This window comes from Corapipo altera, unplaced genomic scaffold, assembly GCF_003945725.1.
Source record: "Corapipo altera isolate COAL_440 unplaced genomic scaffold, ASM394572v1 0, whole genome shotgun sequence".
NCBI lineage: Eukaryota > Metazoa > Chordata > Aves > Passeriformes > Pipridae > Corapipo > Corapipo altera.
The window spans coordinates 84,144,800-84,160,931 of record NW_020884872.1 but is presented as its reverse complement, the minus strand read 5'-3'; the positions used below and the strand labels follow the sequence as shown (position 1 = coordinate 84,160,931).

The following is a 16,132-nucleotide window of genomic DNA, read 5'->3' as shown; positions in this document are numbered from 1 at the left end:
GTTAGGTTCTACCCAAATTACTGCTGGGATTAGCCTAGTGTAATGATCACTTCTGAAGTCTGGAGTAATGTCAGGGAAGCAAGACTCACATAATCCTAAATATTTACCACATCCAACTTGTTCTAAATGTTTGCACCTCTGCTTCACTTCTCAGGACTGTATTTCTTCATTTTCTACAAGCAGGAGGCTTTTGCCAAGAACACAGCAACAATACTTAGCACTTGAATGGACCTTTTCACTTTCAAAATATTGTACAGATATTAAACAGTTTTCCCAAAACTCATGCAAAAACTGGGAACTGAGGAAAAAAAATTTTTAATGTGTTAATGGAAATTTGGTGCATATACCTTATGCCTTTGATAATCACACCCACTCCTATTGCTATTTTTCTAATAATGGAGCTAAGCTGGCCAAATCATGATTTCACTACATCTGTTTAACTAGTTAGTAGCAAGCTCTGTTCCCTATTTCAGTATTTTATTCACATCTCATAGTAATCACTGTGTTTACTGTATTTGTAACCTCAAAATCTGTTATCTATCTTGTGTAACCCTGAGTCCTGTTTGTGAAATACACTGTCTAGAAGATAGCGAACAGGAGTTTTTCTGATGCTGGTGTGGTCCTAACATTGATGACAGCTCTAGAATGGAAGATAAATAATTCAAACTGATTTTCTTCATTATTAAAAATTGAGTATCCCAATTCAAAACTAGACTTAATCAGCTGACTTGGAAAGAAAAACCTTACTGCCACAGAGAAAGCCTTGTAGAGTTTTGGGTTCTGTCCTATATAATCCAAAAAAGGGCTGAACAGTGTACACAAGCAGTTAACTGAGCATGAAGGACATCTGAAAGACAAAGATGCACACAAAGATGTGCTTTAAGATGCACTTTTATGAGTTGTAGAGGAAAAGAAAGAAACTGTTAGTGTTCAAGGCTGTCAAATAAATGCCATTAGAAAGTTGAAAGGTCTTTGAGATTATTATTCTTTAATACTGCAGTAAAAGATACTAAACATGAGTTAGTTCCTTGGAGAACTGCCCAAGCAACCCATGAATAAACAGACTCAGCCATATGAAATTGTATAGTTATATTAGCAAGTTCAGAAAGCTCATTAGCTCTGCTGAGCAGGCTCTCCAGTATCTGCACTGTTGTGCTTGCGTTCTGTGGAGACACCTAATTCATCAGAGAGGGAGCACTGTGACATGTCTCCATGGGTTAAATCCTCTGGCTGGTTTGAATAACACTTCTTTGCCATTTCTGTTTGTTATGGGTGGGAGTGGAAGGTTTAGACAAAATTTATTGGAAAACTCTGCTGTTGAGTCATGAGATGCAGAAAGGACTGCCTGGCTTTCTAAACTCCTTCTCAAGAGGAGTCTAGGTGAGGCTGCATCCAATCTTAGCCTCGGATTATGTCAGTAGTTTAAGGAATTACAGAGGTGTGATGGAACCACTTTTGACCCACTGTAATAAAGCAATTATTAAAACAGTTATATTAAAGCTAGTAAAAAGAAATAATTATTAGGTAGAGATCTGATGTAACTCACCAATACCAGTGCTCATGGGGAGATCTCTTTCTCTCAATCTTGAGGAGTAACCTTGGGGGGCATCCCCCATCCAAGGGAGAAATCACCACATATACACCCCAAGAAGGGTTATGTCAGAAGAACCTGACTGTATGAAAGAGGACTGGACTTTTATAGAATAAAGTGATTGACTGCTAGTCACACATTTACAGGCCAGCTATCAGCTTATCTGTCAAATCAGACTTCAAAAAAGCAGGATATGTATTTGAAGTCTGATGAACCAGGATGGTTTTAGTATAATTAAAACCAAGACAACACCCTGGGTTCAGCATTTGATCTTGCACGATAGGTTGCATTATAGCTTGATTGGATTTTAGGTTTTATCAGAGTGGGTCTATTCTGCCACACTATTAGACATCTCATTTTGGAAGACTATTTTTCTGGTCCTTCTCTAACTGAAAGGAAAATATGGTGCTCATCTCTCAGCGAGGAGTGATGGTTGCTCTTTGCAAAGGTGGTTTTCTTGTTGGATTGGGTTGCTTGTGTCCTCTCCTTAACGCACAATATTTAGCAAAGATGCCACTGTTTTTTAACCTTTCCACCAATAATGCACATGGCATGGCAGAACCTACTTAAGGTTCCAAACATAATTTAGTATGTTATCTGGGGAAAGAAGCTTGCATAGAACAAATAGACTTTGCTGAGCACTGAGCTTGACTCTGATGAAAGTTTCAGTGCTCGCAGAATGCAGCATAGTATCCTGTAAGACTTGGATGTCATTGTCTAAAAACATGAAAGGGCAAAGCAAAAAAAGGCATCTTTTTCTGTCTGCCCTACCCAGTTCCTTCACCAGACAAGAGGTCTGGCTGCATTAATTTTGTATCGCGTCAGTTGACACTCAACACATGCAGAGGTGTTATTTTTATATGCATCTGCAAGACTGAGCACAAACAGAACTGGGTGCTGTTCATCAGGTAGAAAATTAGAAATGACATGCCTGCCTCTTAAACTAGATTTTGTAATTGGACATGTAGAGATTCAAGTTGCACTTGCAGCCTGAGGTGGTGAGGATGAGAATGCCCGAGTCTCCCTATTGCCCAAGGTAGTCATGTTCACTTCTACATGCATACAACGGTGCCTAGAGTGAGGACCTCCATTTGCTTTATAGCTGTGCCAGCAACCAACTTGCAGAAGTATGTTTTACAAAGCCAGAAATGTTATCAAAGTTGTAAGCAAAAATACGACTGTGTCACCAACTTAGACCTGGCTCTTAATTTGAAATGTTTAGGAAAGAGCACTGAAGTCAGCTCTCATGTCATTTTCATTTGCTAATGGAGTAATCAACGTCTGTAGAGCATCAGCCACAAAATCTTTCTTTCAGTGAAAAGTATGCTCAAAAATTCTCTTGTCTGAGATCTAAAATCTCATTTTAATTAGCATTGCACATGATTACTCCAATCAAAGCAAGTCAGTGGCAAACATTGCCATCTGCATTCATCATTAACATCAGCTAGCATGATGGCAGTCTGATTTTAAGTTAACACGTGGGCTCTGAAGTGCAAATGTCTGTTCAAGGACAAAGAACATTGTCCTACTTTCTTTCTACTACTTAGCTTTTGAAACACAAACTCAGTCTTAGAACTCAACAAATACAGAACATTTCCGGTATGGTAGGTGTTTTACATCTGGAATATGGCAGTCTTGCTTATTATCTGCAACAGAAGATACTGTCCTTCATTTTAGATAATTTAATTGTTCCTAGAATCAGGATTATATGACATCTGCCCAGCAATCAGCACAGCTGCCAACTTTGTGGTTAGGGGTTTTGAGATGTTGATAGGCTTCCATGGCAAGGTACACAATAATTCCGTGAATTTTTAAGACAGTGACTGTTCAATACAATGGTAAAATTCTGACCATGGCATGCTGAAAAGGGCAACACCAACAAGTTGATACATTGTATGCCTGTTTGTGTATGCACTGCCATTTTCCGGAGGTCAGGTATCATTAATTGGTTAAGCAGAGGTGTCTAATGATACTTAACTGGATGTATAAGGTTCTTCATCAAATGTCCTCACAGACAACCATGTATGAGAAGCAGCAGATGACTGATACTGATAAGAATCCTTTATGAATGTAAATATTTAGTAAGATATACCCAAGTTTTTAAAGAAACTGTTCCACTGCTAAGCCATCATTTTTTTTCCAAAGGTTACATGCATTCCAAGAACATTTACCAAGGAAGGCACAAGCATATCTAAGCTTATGGATTATGTAAAATTCAGCAGCCTTTATCGTCAGAGAAGGGAATTATCTGGGCATTTTTGAAGATGTTAGTACAAGACTGTAAACTCTTTAAAAGAAGGCATATTTCAGTAGCATTTTTCTTCCTACTGAATCATACTTTCCATGCAGAATGAGTGTTTATGAGAGTTTTAAATTATTTTGAGTGCATAGTCACAACTCTTTTATAGTCATAACTTCTTTCAAAGTTCTCCTTATTGTGAGAGGTAGCCTTGAGTGTTTTAAATCTACCCACAAAGATGCTATAATCATTCTTTGCAATTACACTACAATGCACAACAATTAATTATATCAAATCCTTCTCAAAGAAGTGTGTACCAGTGAAGAGATTGCCACAGTTTTATTTCTGACAATAAAAGAGTAGGAATTATCAGACACATTGGGATTTTACTGATCTAACATTTCTGTAGCCAGGTTTATAATCATATCATTTTCCCTATAGGAAATAAATATTAGTTCTTGACAGGCATGATCTTTAAACAATATTTTACATAGGAAAATTATTTCCAAGTACTTTTTCGTGTAAGAAATCAAGATCTGGATTTTTAGCTAGGTAACTCCAATGAGTGACCTGCACTCATTTGCAGTCTTGCTGGGATTCGTGTGCAGGGTCTTCCCCTGAGAAACTGGGGTACATGTATCCTGAAGACTGCTGGTGTAGGTGCCATGCATAGGACTGGATGAGGCTCAGAGTTGGTATCACTGTAACTTGGTAATACAGAACTCAGGGCAGGCTGAAAGTCTTTCCCAGGATCTAGGTTAAACACTTAGGCAGCAAATTCGTGCTGAACTATGCCCAGACACAGTCTGATACCCAGGTACCTTAAAGCTGGCTTTCAGTTTGTGCTTATGGAGTCCCTGGATTTAGATATACATCCTACGTTCACATACATGTCCTATACATGAGGCTTTTTTGTATAGGCATACCCAAGGTGGAGGTCCACTTCAAACTGGTGGAAAACATCTTCAGCATTGAAGAAAAGAGCTAGGGCTGCTTGAGCAGGTGCTGTACTACCGGGGAACTGAATACAGGGAGTGAAATCTGTGGTGCTGTCTGCACCCTAGGTGCATTTTGCGGGGGTATGTCAGACTAGCACTACTCTAGTCAGGGCATCTATCTGTTTAGTTTCAAATTTTAGAAATACAATGTTGGCAACCCAACACAGCCCCAGGACATCAACCAAAGCACTGTGAGTGGGAATAATCAAGAGATTCCCTTTGAAAGCTCACTTCCAGTCTGATCTAGATGCTAAGATATATGCATCCATTCACCTAAAGAAATGCATTACACTGGGCATAGGTTTGGTCCCTTATGTTTAGTCCTCCCAATGCACCCCTGTCTGCCAGACAACCCCTGTCTGACCAAAAGAAAGTCTGAAAAAAAAACAAACTCAACAGTCACATGTGGCTGTTGGTAAGTTGACAAGAGGGACTTTTTGGAAAGAAGCAAGGGTTAGCTGTAACATAAAATATGATTAGTTCTTCAGAGTAAATGTTTCCAAGACTGATATAATCACCTGTCTTCATATCTTTATTTCCATTCACAGAGCCATGTTTGACTATGACAAGAGCAAAGACAGTGGCCTCCCAAGCCAAGGACTCAGTTTTAAGTATGGGGACATCCTTCATGTCATCAACGCCTCAGACGATGAATGGTGGCAGGCGAGGAGGGTCACTCTGGAGGGAGACAGTGAGGAAATGGGAGTTATACCCAGCAAGAGGAGGTGAGTGCTGCCTCTTTCTTTTTACATCCTTTGTCATTATGTTAAAATATTTCATTTTTTTTCCAAAGACGGTGTGCATCAATCTACTAAAAGTCTGGAGAAAGTTGAGGAAAATGCCACAGTTATTTCAAGAGTTGGAAGATACAATTTTTGCTGTGAGATTTAAGGAATTCAGGCTGTTTAACTGTACTGAAAAGAAACTCAAAAGGTGACTCAGTTGTAGGGGATTAGTAACTTCACAAAGAAAGAGGGGAAGAGGAAGAGATCACCGTCTACCAAAGAGCTTCTGCAGAAAGAGGAATAACCAGAACCCAAGCCTGGGAATTAGCTCTGAATTTGAAGTGGAGCGCATGTTTTAATGTCAGGGTGATTAGCCATAGCATCAAACTGTAATGAATGTCTTGACATTTTCAAATCAAGACTCTATGTCTTTCTTTTGAGAGACTAATAGAATTAAACTTCTCAGCCTGTGTGATGTAAAAAAATGATGCTAAATTATATAATGGTCATCTTTAGCTTCAAAATCTCTTAATTTAATCTCTGCTTGCCTGGAAACTGATGGACAATCAATATCACAGTAAATTTTTCATATAATGTAAATGAAGGAACTTTCAGCTGCTCTCCAAGCTAAATCTGAATCTTTGTTTGTCTGTGATGGATTCATGGTGACTGCTGGAGAGAGAACAGACATCTGAATCTCTCTCATTGTTTGTATTGTTTATTCTGTCTAGATGCTTTTGTAAAATTAGCCACAAGTCTCTGATAGTATCAGGACCACACAAATCAGTATTACTTCCTGCCTCTGTTGATAGTTGCTACAGAAAGGTCAAGAACTGAAAGGGTAGGAGGAAAATGAAATCAGTCAAAACATATTACAGCAATTGCTCTTTTGCAGCAATGCTCTCATACTGAATATAAACTTTTTATTTTTAGCTCTTTCAGCTTTAGCATTATTATAAAAAATATCATGCCCATTTTTTATGATAGAGAAATGGGATGCTTGATACTCTATAGAGCACCTGCTGCTGTTTCAAGAGAGTTGGTCCAGGTACTAATAGAGCTTATGGTACTCATTATTCTAAATCATATAAAAGTAAACTGAAAGGCCATCAAATACCTTGTTGACATGAGCCCTGTAAGGACCTTATTTTCTCTAATCATGACCATATTTGAATAGCAACCACACCTGGTTTTCCAGCAAAGAGCAATTTTGAAGTTGGATAATAGATAGAAATAAAAACTAGGTTATAACTTTTAAGATGGAAAAATGTGCTCATTAATCAGAGTTAGTCTCTAGATATTTAAAAAGGAATACTTGCCTGCTACAGTAAACACTGTTGTAATGACATGATTGGATCACACATGGAAAAAGAGGGAAGTTTATTCAGTTAACACTAAGGAAAGTGTGTGCACAAAGCTCACTCATAGTGTGGTGTCTCCTATGAAAAACTACAAAAAGCTGTCTTACATAATAGGAGAACTATACAGGGGGAAACAGCAAAGCAAAGCAGCTAATTAAGATGTGGAATTGTATATCCTGTAAGTTGGAGAGGTTGTATGTGCCTAAAGCTTATTGGGTTACCCACACAGTGGTGTTTTCAAGGACAAAAGATAGAGGTCCTCTAGTCAAGGTCAGACATATAAGAGAGCCTAGGAATAAGATGTAGCTTAGGAAATGCCAGGAGAAAACAGAATGAAAAAAAAAAGAAAAAATTAAAAAAAGAAAGATGAGACAAGATGAAAATAGGTTAGTTAGAGACTAAAAATAAAAGTCTTGAATTTTAAAAGATGCAGTTATAGTTACCATGCTCTCCACTTGTCATCCTGATTCTTTACTAGTGAATCTGAGAAGCTTGGAAAAATCAATGGCATCTGATTTTCTGTCTGCATTAGTATTATAACATGATACACCTGTACTTGGATGGGAGGACGTTGCTGTTATTTCATAAGGTTTCAGTGTCGCAAGGTTATTTTTATCAATGCACTGAAAAGTGAGTATTGTTTCTTTTCTGTGGATTCTGGATGATTCCTCAGAGCCAGTGAGACTAATACACTCTTGCCAGCATTTTCTGTGGTCATTTACACCACCCAAGGGGAGAATGAGAAATCAGTGTGCACAGGGCTGAGTTAAAGAAAATAAAGCTCATCATATTTGACAGAATGTGCTAATTCAGAGTTGAATTTCCTTTGCATTATTGACTGCAAGAGGCTTTATCTAAAGGCCTAGGATTCATCTGACTAAATATAGGGTACTAGGGCATGGAAACCTTCATTTAAGCTGTTGACTCCAGAATGCTATGCATTTTATAGTTTATATGGGATTATTTCTATAAACATTCTATTATATGTCATATAACATATGTAATATCTGTCAGTAAAATATTGTGATAGAAAGGAAGGAATAAAAGAAAGTCTTTAGCTGTTTCTTGGGCTGTGACTAGTGAAAGCCCAACTTCCTACAATGCTCTAAATTGAAGGGATTTTATATTTGTGTTATATTTTTCAATCCCCCATTCATTTCTGTATCTTTTATTATAGGGTCTGCATTTTCTGGGGAGTTGTACTGGAGGGGTTTGATTTTGGTGTTGTGCTTATATACCTTTTCCTGCCTGTGGAATACTATCCTGTGGGATTTTGCACTTTGATGTTTTTTGCACTTTGGGCCAGGGAGAGGCTGTAGAGATCCAGGAATTGTTAGTTTCGGGGTTAGTCTCTTAGTTGTCTGCTTTGCTATCTCAGTTCCTGTACAGAAACAGCTAAGATATAATTACTGCATTTTCCATGAGTTAAATCATTACAGAATAGCTCTGAAAGCCAGTGACCACTTCAGTTCTGTTTTTGAGAGAGATATACACATGTACACAAATATATGTATATATATATGTATGTATATATATAAAGACATAAAGCAATAAAAAGTGCATTATATTACTTCTCTGATGTGCTATGTAATGGTGATTGCTTTCCATGTATTTAGGGTTTTTTTATTTTTTTATGGGACAGCCCATCATGCAGTGACATTTTAGCATGAGCTGATTAGAGAAATTTTGAATGATAAATCAAGACTCCTCTATGACATATGTGATATACCAGAAGAAATAATAATTTTAAATTATAGGGGAGCTGGCCACTCATTATTGTCTCCAGGATGTTGGATACATTACCAAGCTATACCTCTCAGTGATTTAATAGCATTTGAAAGATTTTTTTGTCCTTAGATTTCAGTGCTGCTGCCAACTTGTTGCCTTATTTATGGTTAAATTGAAAAGTCAGGCTTTAAAAGGGAGTTTTGGAGGGCAGCACTGCAGCTAAAGGAGGCTACTGAAAGAGGCAGCACAAAGAAATGGGGATAGCCCCATGTTTCTCCACTGATCTGTGCAAGGACGAAATCTCATGAACCAGTGAGCCAATGACCTCTGCGGAGATTAACAAAAATTAAATTCTCAATACCCTTCAGTTCTTAAATCCAATTGCAACCATTTCTACATCTGAAAACAACATTTTGTCCATTTGTCAGTATGTATTTATTGTCTGATTACAGCTGTTGTTCTCAACCACAAGATTGAGTAGCCAATTGGGTAAGAACCAAATATAATGCTATAAAGGTGTTGTGGTATTGTATCATGTTGGTGTTGGGAAGCATAGGACTTCAGCAAACCACTTCAGTTGCAATTTACCAATCACCATATAGTTATTATATAGTATTGATCAATGAACATTTCAGGCCAAATTTTTCTTGGTTCCACATCTTCCCAAAAGATTTATCCAAGCTATGTTTAAGGTGACAGTAAGGCACAATTATATCAGGCAGGATGTCCAGGGTGAGGAGACATAAATACCGACTCTGTACCAATGTCTCAGGCAGCCTGCAGTGTTGCCAGTGCACTGTGTTTATGTATGTGAATTGCTCCCTTATCATTGAAAATTACTATTTATACTAAAATAACCAACAGAATTATATTTATACTGGATTTTTTTTACATTTACATGTATATATGTATAGATTTAGATTAGAATTTCTACATATGCTGTGCTTTTGATCATGAGAATTTTTATTTGCCTCGTTGTCCTTCCTATTATTCATATGAAAAAAAAAAAAAAACAAACACAAATTAAGCTTCCCATAAAGGGCAGCAGCAAGCTGAACAGCCTATGTCTAAGATTGTCTGCCCATGGAAACACTCACATTAGAATGAACAAAATGCACAAAACCAATATGCATAAGTCAGAGTGTATTAAACTCCTAGACAGATACTCTAATTCAGTAGTAAAGAGATTTTAATTTGCTGTAGCATTGATTTTCCACCTCCAGTTCTTTTCACTTTTTCTTTGCTGAGTCCCTGCACACAGACAAGCTCCTACATTGCAAGCCCCCCACAACAGCAACCTCCCACCTCACAAATGTCAAGCTTCAGTATTTTCTATGATGTGTGCATATCTACTTGACTTGAGTCTGTGGGTCTGAAATACAGCCTGAGATTTCAAGCAGATTGCCCCAGAATGGCTGAGCATAAATTCCCACCACTTTTACTACTGCAGACAGTGAGGATTTGGCCTTAAAACACTGAAATAATTACATTAATCTTTCTATTGTCTTTAAGATGTGCAGTCACAAAACTGCTGTCAGACTGGACATCATTCTAAGATACCCATTTTTAGATAGTTTAAGTACATCTGACTGCAAAATGTTATGCAACTTATATCTCTGTTATTACCAGCTGGAGGTGTATGATGGTACCAGCCTGATATTTGTGTTCTCAAATACACAACATTCTCCCCACAAATGCATGTAACCACGCTCTTCTTTCAGAGCAAAGTGGGGGGGAAAGTATATACAACTTTTTGTTTCACAAAATTTTGTTTCACAAACATTTAAGGACAAGAAACAAGAGGTTTTCCCAGTGCAGAAGTCCCTGTGGGCAAAAAGCCAGCTTAAATTTGTTATTCTGCTCAGCTTGGCAGAAGGGCATGTTTATCCACTCAAGTGAGTTTTGTGTTTAATGGTTTCCTGTAAATTGTCTACCTTTCTAAACATCCCATAAGATTTTAATCCTTAGATGCTAAAACTTTTTAACATGGCATAATCATGTAAGCTTTGTCTAAAATAAGTTACCTGACTATACCTACTAATCTAATTGGAAAAATTAAGTATGGAATAAAATTGTAGGTATGTAGGTATAAACCTCTTCCTGTGCTCTTGCAATGATGGAAGACTTTTGTGCCAAAGGAAAACAGCTGTTAGCTTTTAAACAGAAAAAGGTTGTTCTACAATTTTATGAGAATTCAATTCCTCATATCACTGGGTCTACTCTCTTCATAAATATTGACCAGGTGATGAACTGCTCTCTATAAGCAAGTCACTGACAGTGAAGAGCCGAACCAGAGCACATTCTCTCCTACTAAAGATACGTGTTCAGTTGCAAAAATGCTACTTCAGGAATGTTCAAAAATAATTTTGAGAATGGGAATCTGTTGGTAAGCTCATACCTTACATGAACAATAGTAAGCAGCGCAAAGGATGGAAGCAATAAAAAGCTATGCACTGAGACCACTGATTTAAATTATAAATAGTATGTATGTATTTTCACTTATCTCTCACTTGATGGGCAGGGAAAACAAATATAATGCAGATGATCTGGAAATGGAGAAGCAAGATAAGAAGAGACATACTAATAAAGATACAAAATATAGGAAGCTCTTTCAAGTACCCATTTTGCATTGCTTTTTTCTATTTGCTACTCTCCTCACTACAGTACTCATGCTGGATTTGGAAATAACTTTCATTGTGCAAAACACCTCAATGCAAAATCTGTGCAAATTAGGCTACTGTTACAATTTTATTTCATCCTTGAAACCAATTTGCAATTTGCATCTGTATTCTGCATCAGTAATGGACACTGTTATTGAAGATTAAAGCATGTCTCACTTCATATTCTACATCTCTGCTTTTAGAGAGGCACTGACAAAACTGGTCCATTAACCTCCAACAATGGGCAATCACAGTTCATGTCTTGTTGAGTTATATTTGATTTTTTTCTTGTTTCCAGCACACATGAAGAACTGAAAGTCTCACTTTGAAAAATCCCACAGGCCCATTTTGAATAGCTACATGTGGGCAGAAACACAAAAGCAGATAGACATTGCAGAGTAATACATCTTGCATCCCAGTAATAAGTTCCTCAGAGGAGCAGGAAGAGAACAGCACCCCAAAGAACTGAAGTCTTGAACTTGCTAGTGAGGGAACCTGAAGGCTGATGTTTGTACTGCTCCACTCTCTTAGCTTTAGATGGGAAGAAGAGAGTGAATCCTGACCATCTCCGAAAAAAAGGGCCAAATGTGTCTACTACCAGGAATGTTTTAAAGGGAAAGTGAGTATACAGCCTATACTCCAACTGTCCCATATCTCAGATGGTCTTAGACAATTTCCCTGTACACAGCCGTGTTTCTGCAGGGAGTTGTGCTTAGAGAATGGGTGGGAAGATGGAGGTGAAATCCCCATCAATTGTGCTAGGTGGTGCTCAGGGTTCAGAGCTTTTCAGCTCCCAAGTTACTTTTGAATGCTGGGAGTAGGTTTCTTTCAACATTTCTTGAAATCTCTTTTAGTTTTGGTGACCCCTCAGGCACTTTTGAAAATGGGACTTGAGCCATGAATTTGTTTTGGAAATGATATCTATGCTTTCCTGATCCCTTAGGTGTAGCTGTATCAAGCAAATATGTAATTAGAAAGGGGCACAGCAGCAATGTGTACATCAGGCAAGTCAGGGCTGCATATCTGGGCATCCGCAAATTTGGCAGACAGGAGTCCTCTCCCTTCACTTCATGTTTTTGCATAACTGCCCATAGTCCTGCTTTGTGCAGCAGTGGTGAATGAAAAATGGTTTCAGTTTGAAGTGAAACGCTCCTTCCTATATATAAGCAATTTCTTCCGATGATGGATCAAAATGTTGTTCAAGGGATAGTAGGTTTGCTGTCAGATAAAGCAGTGTAAGGAATTTACACTCATGTATAGACATTCACAGTATCAACTGCTGCAAATAATCCTTTGGACCTAAACTACTTTTTAATTTGGGAAATAAAGGCAGTCAACTTTATTTTTCCTTAAATATAGCAATTGCAACCCTGAAAATTCAAAAGTGCCAAAAATGTTTGAATTAGTGTTCCTTTAAAAAGCGTATTTTCTAAGAACTGGATCAATGAATCTAAAAGAATTGGTATTCAAAACTTTGTATCTTCATCATTTTAGTCCCCTTTTTAGCTCTGTCTATGGCAAAAGTGTCCTGGTAGCCCAGATGAGAAATTCTGAGAACATCAAAGTTCACTGCAGTCCCACACCTTGACCATTTCAACAAAGATTAAATTTTTGAAGAACCAAAGCTGAATTCAAACAGAGTTCTCCAGAGCACGTAAAACCAAGGTTTTTCAGAAACTTAGGTTGATTCCTTCAGGAAAAAGAGAGGTTTGTTCCTGCCGCTAGACCAACCCATGCCACAATTCAAGTCCCAAAGACGTGAAGGCAAAAGAGAACCTGAGCTGAAGCACTTTAAGAGCATACTATAAATTGGACAAAACCATTTGTTTTGTCCTAGCCTTTTTCTAATAGCTAACCTATTTCTTTGACAGTTCAGGCAGCAATAGTAATGTAAGCAGCCTGAAGCATAGAAAATTTCAGCTCGGAAGTTTACAGTTCAGCTAAATTATAAGTAACTGAGAACAGTTTTATTGTGGAAGGTGTCAGGAAAATTGTAATGGGAGGCAACACTGTTTGCTACCCTTAATACGGTGTCAGATGATGAAAGGTTTGGAATATTCAGTAGGCATACTGAGCATATATGAACATTGTTGCTATGTTTGCCTGGAGGATTAATGACACTTAATGACACTATTTAAAAACTTCTTAAGGCAATGCAGAATGTTTCTGCAGTTTGTTATCTGTCTGCTATGCCTCTAGAAAGCAGCAATGCCTCCATGGTTGCTAATGCAAGTTTTATAAACTTCATAATATTCACTCTTCTGGGTTAATTTCCAAATTTCTTTATGCGATGAATGTCATGTCAGTCATGGCTAGGCTTCACGAATGAAGATTTGGGAAAACCTCTGTCCACATTTGTTACAAGCATGCTGGTGGCTAATGAGGCCAATACGAGATAGACATATCCGATAGCAAAAGGCACAGCAGAAGGACTCCTCAGGTGGTATATTCTGCAGGACACAATTCTTTCTGCTGTTGTCTGTTCTCCTCAAGAGTGATCCTGCATGCGTTCTCAAAGGCATCAGCAGCGTTACAGATGGTGTGTCTCCAGACCTCCCGATTGGAGGCCGGAGTAGACCAGTTGTGTAGATCAATATGACCAAGGCTAAGATGTTGTTTCAAGGAGTCCTTGTATCTTTTCTTCGGGGCTCCTCTCATACGGCAGCCGGTGGCAAGTTCACCATAAAGCAGGATCTTAGGGAGGCGGTGATCTTTCATCCTTGAGACGTACCCTGCCCAACGCAGCTGTGTTCTCATTAACATGGCCTCAATACTTGTGATTGCTGCTTGTTCTAGAACAGATGTATTGGTCACATAATCCGACCACTGGATGTTTAGGTTTGAGGGGAGACAGCGTTGATGGAAGAGTTCTAGGAGACACAGGTGGTGGCGGTAGATGACCCATGATTCAGATCCATATAAGAAAATGGATAGCACAATGGCTCTGTAAACACTGATCTTTGTACTTTTATGCAATGAATAAGAAATAGTTAAAAACAGATGTTTTAGGAAGTTAGGCAGGGTTGGAATGAGTTTAAATGTTAACACAGATTCATAAGTAGAATATTGTGTTCATTTGTGCTAATTATTTCCTCAGAAGGTATCCATCCTATTTAGGCAATTACACAGCCTCAAGTCTTCATTTTTACCGGTACTATCAAGGGACTTCATCTGCTAATTTTAGTTTGAGACTGTTCATGGCTTTTTAATAACATAGATTTAGTTTGAAAGCTGCATTTGAGCTGTTTCCATGTGAATATTCCACATGTACAGAGAAATGCATTTAATCTAAATTTAAACTGTAGCTATAGTAACCAACATTCACTGTTTTTCAGTAGGACATATATAAGCCTACTGAGACAGAAGGAAACATGTTGTGTTAATTATCATTCTATCAAAACACTTGAGTTTTTATTTTAAAAATAATTATCAGAAACTATGTATTCTTACTACCCAGACTTAAAACCCAGAAGATTTGCAGGAATGTATTCTATTGACATTTGTGGGAAACTGTGAAAGTTAGAAAAAAGGGTCATATGAGGACCACTTTGGAGGATATAACAAACCTCACTTTTTTCTCAACTATTTGTTGTCCAATAAAAACACAGTATTGACCTCTTATAAGCTAGCTTTGCAAGACTCAACTTAGATTTCCTAGAGTAATTGCCAATTTAGACAAATAGGGCTAGAATTTCAATTTCAGGTAGATGATTGGATTTTTTTACTTGAGCCAGTGGATTATCAGATTTTTTTTACTTGAGTCAAGTGATAGATTCTGTAGATGATCTACAGAAGGTAGGAGATGTCACTTTTACAGTAATGTCCATATTAATCACGGTAAGGACATGACTAGCCTTATATTCAAGTGAATTGTGGGATTCACTTTACATTATTTGTACAATTTAAAATTTACTCCACCGTAAAGTGCACTAAGGTGCACAGCTCATTCTCTCTCTGTCCTTGTTTCATTCCTCTGACCATAGAAGAACACTAAATTTTGCCTCATTTTTGAACAGCTTAAATTAGAGAGAGTAAATCTGTCCCTGGCATGCTTTTCCCACACTCCCGTGTGTGTTAGGAGGCAGAGCTGTTCTGCTGGTGCAGGGCAGCCAAGGCTCCTCAAACCTGTGTTTACCAGAAAACTGGTGCTTGGCTGAGGAAGAGACCTCTCTTTTTAATTTATGAAATTTACTTTAAATGCTTGCTTTATGTATAGTAAGTCTTGGGAGAGCAGATATCAAATGTATCATACAAAATGCTGATATAATCAACATGTGTTTCTTCATTTGTGTTTTCTTATTCCCAGAGTTGAAAGAAAGGAGCGTGCACGTTTGAAGACGGTGAAATTCAATGCAAAACCTGGTGTAATTGATGCAAAAGGGGTAGGTAAATAGTGAAACCTTTTGACATTGCACTTTGCAAGTGTTTTATAAGTTTCAGAGTAGAGAAAATTTTAGCATCATAAGGAATATTTAGGTTGTTGCAACAAAGATCTACAAAATAGCGAAATATAGACAGGAGATTCAGATATATATATAAAATTATTTTATATATTCTAATAAGCTGTATATTTATATATATAATATATGATCTTTGAAATATTCAATTATTCTTTTTATAATAATACTGAATGACAGTGCCTCCTAACGGGAAGATACAAAAAAAATTAAGAGCATTCTGTGATAGCTGTGATTTTAGTTAAATGAGGGATAGGGAAGAAAAGACTTGAAAAATGAATGCAGATGGATAACCGTTCAATGAAATAGGGCCAGAAGCGTAAATTCCCTGGCTTCAAAAGCTGTTAAAACTCAAATCAAGGGTTGAAAGTTA

General features: G+C 37.7%; 1 protein-coding gene across 19 annotated transcripts in view; it reads left to right on the top strand.

The window, feature by feature from the left end:
- Positions 1 to 16,132, top strand: part of DLG2 (discs large MAGUK scaffold protein 2) — a 999,036-nt gene that overhangs the window by 942,618 nt on the left and 40,286 nt on the right. For all 19 annotated transcript variants that reach the window (XM_027658222.1, XM_027659729.1, XM_027658823.1 and 16 more), the window contains 2 exons: positions 5,377 to 5,553; positions 15,609 to 15,684. In XM_027658222.1, the coding sequence (XP_027514023.1) occupies positions 5,377 to 5,553; positions 15,609 to 15,684 (253 nt within the window). The remainder of the gene's footprint in view (positions 1 to 5,376; positions 5,554 to 15,608; positions 15,685 to 16,132) is intronic.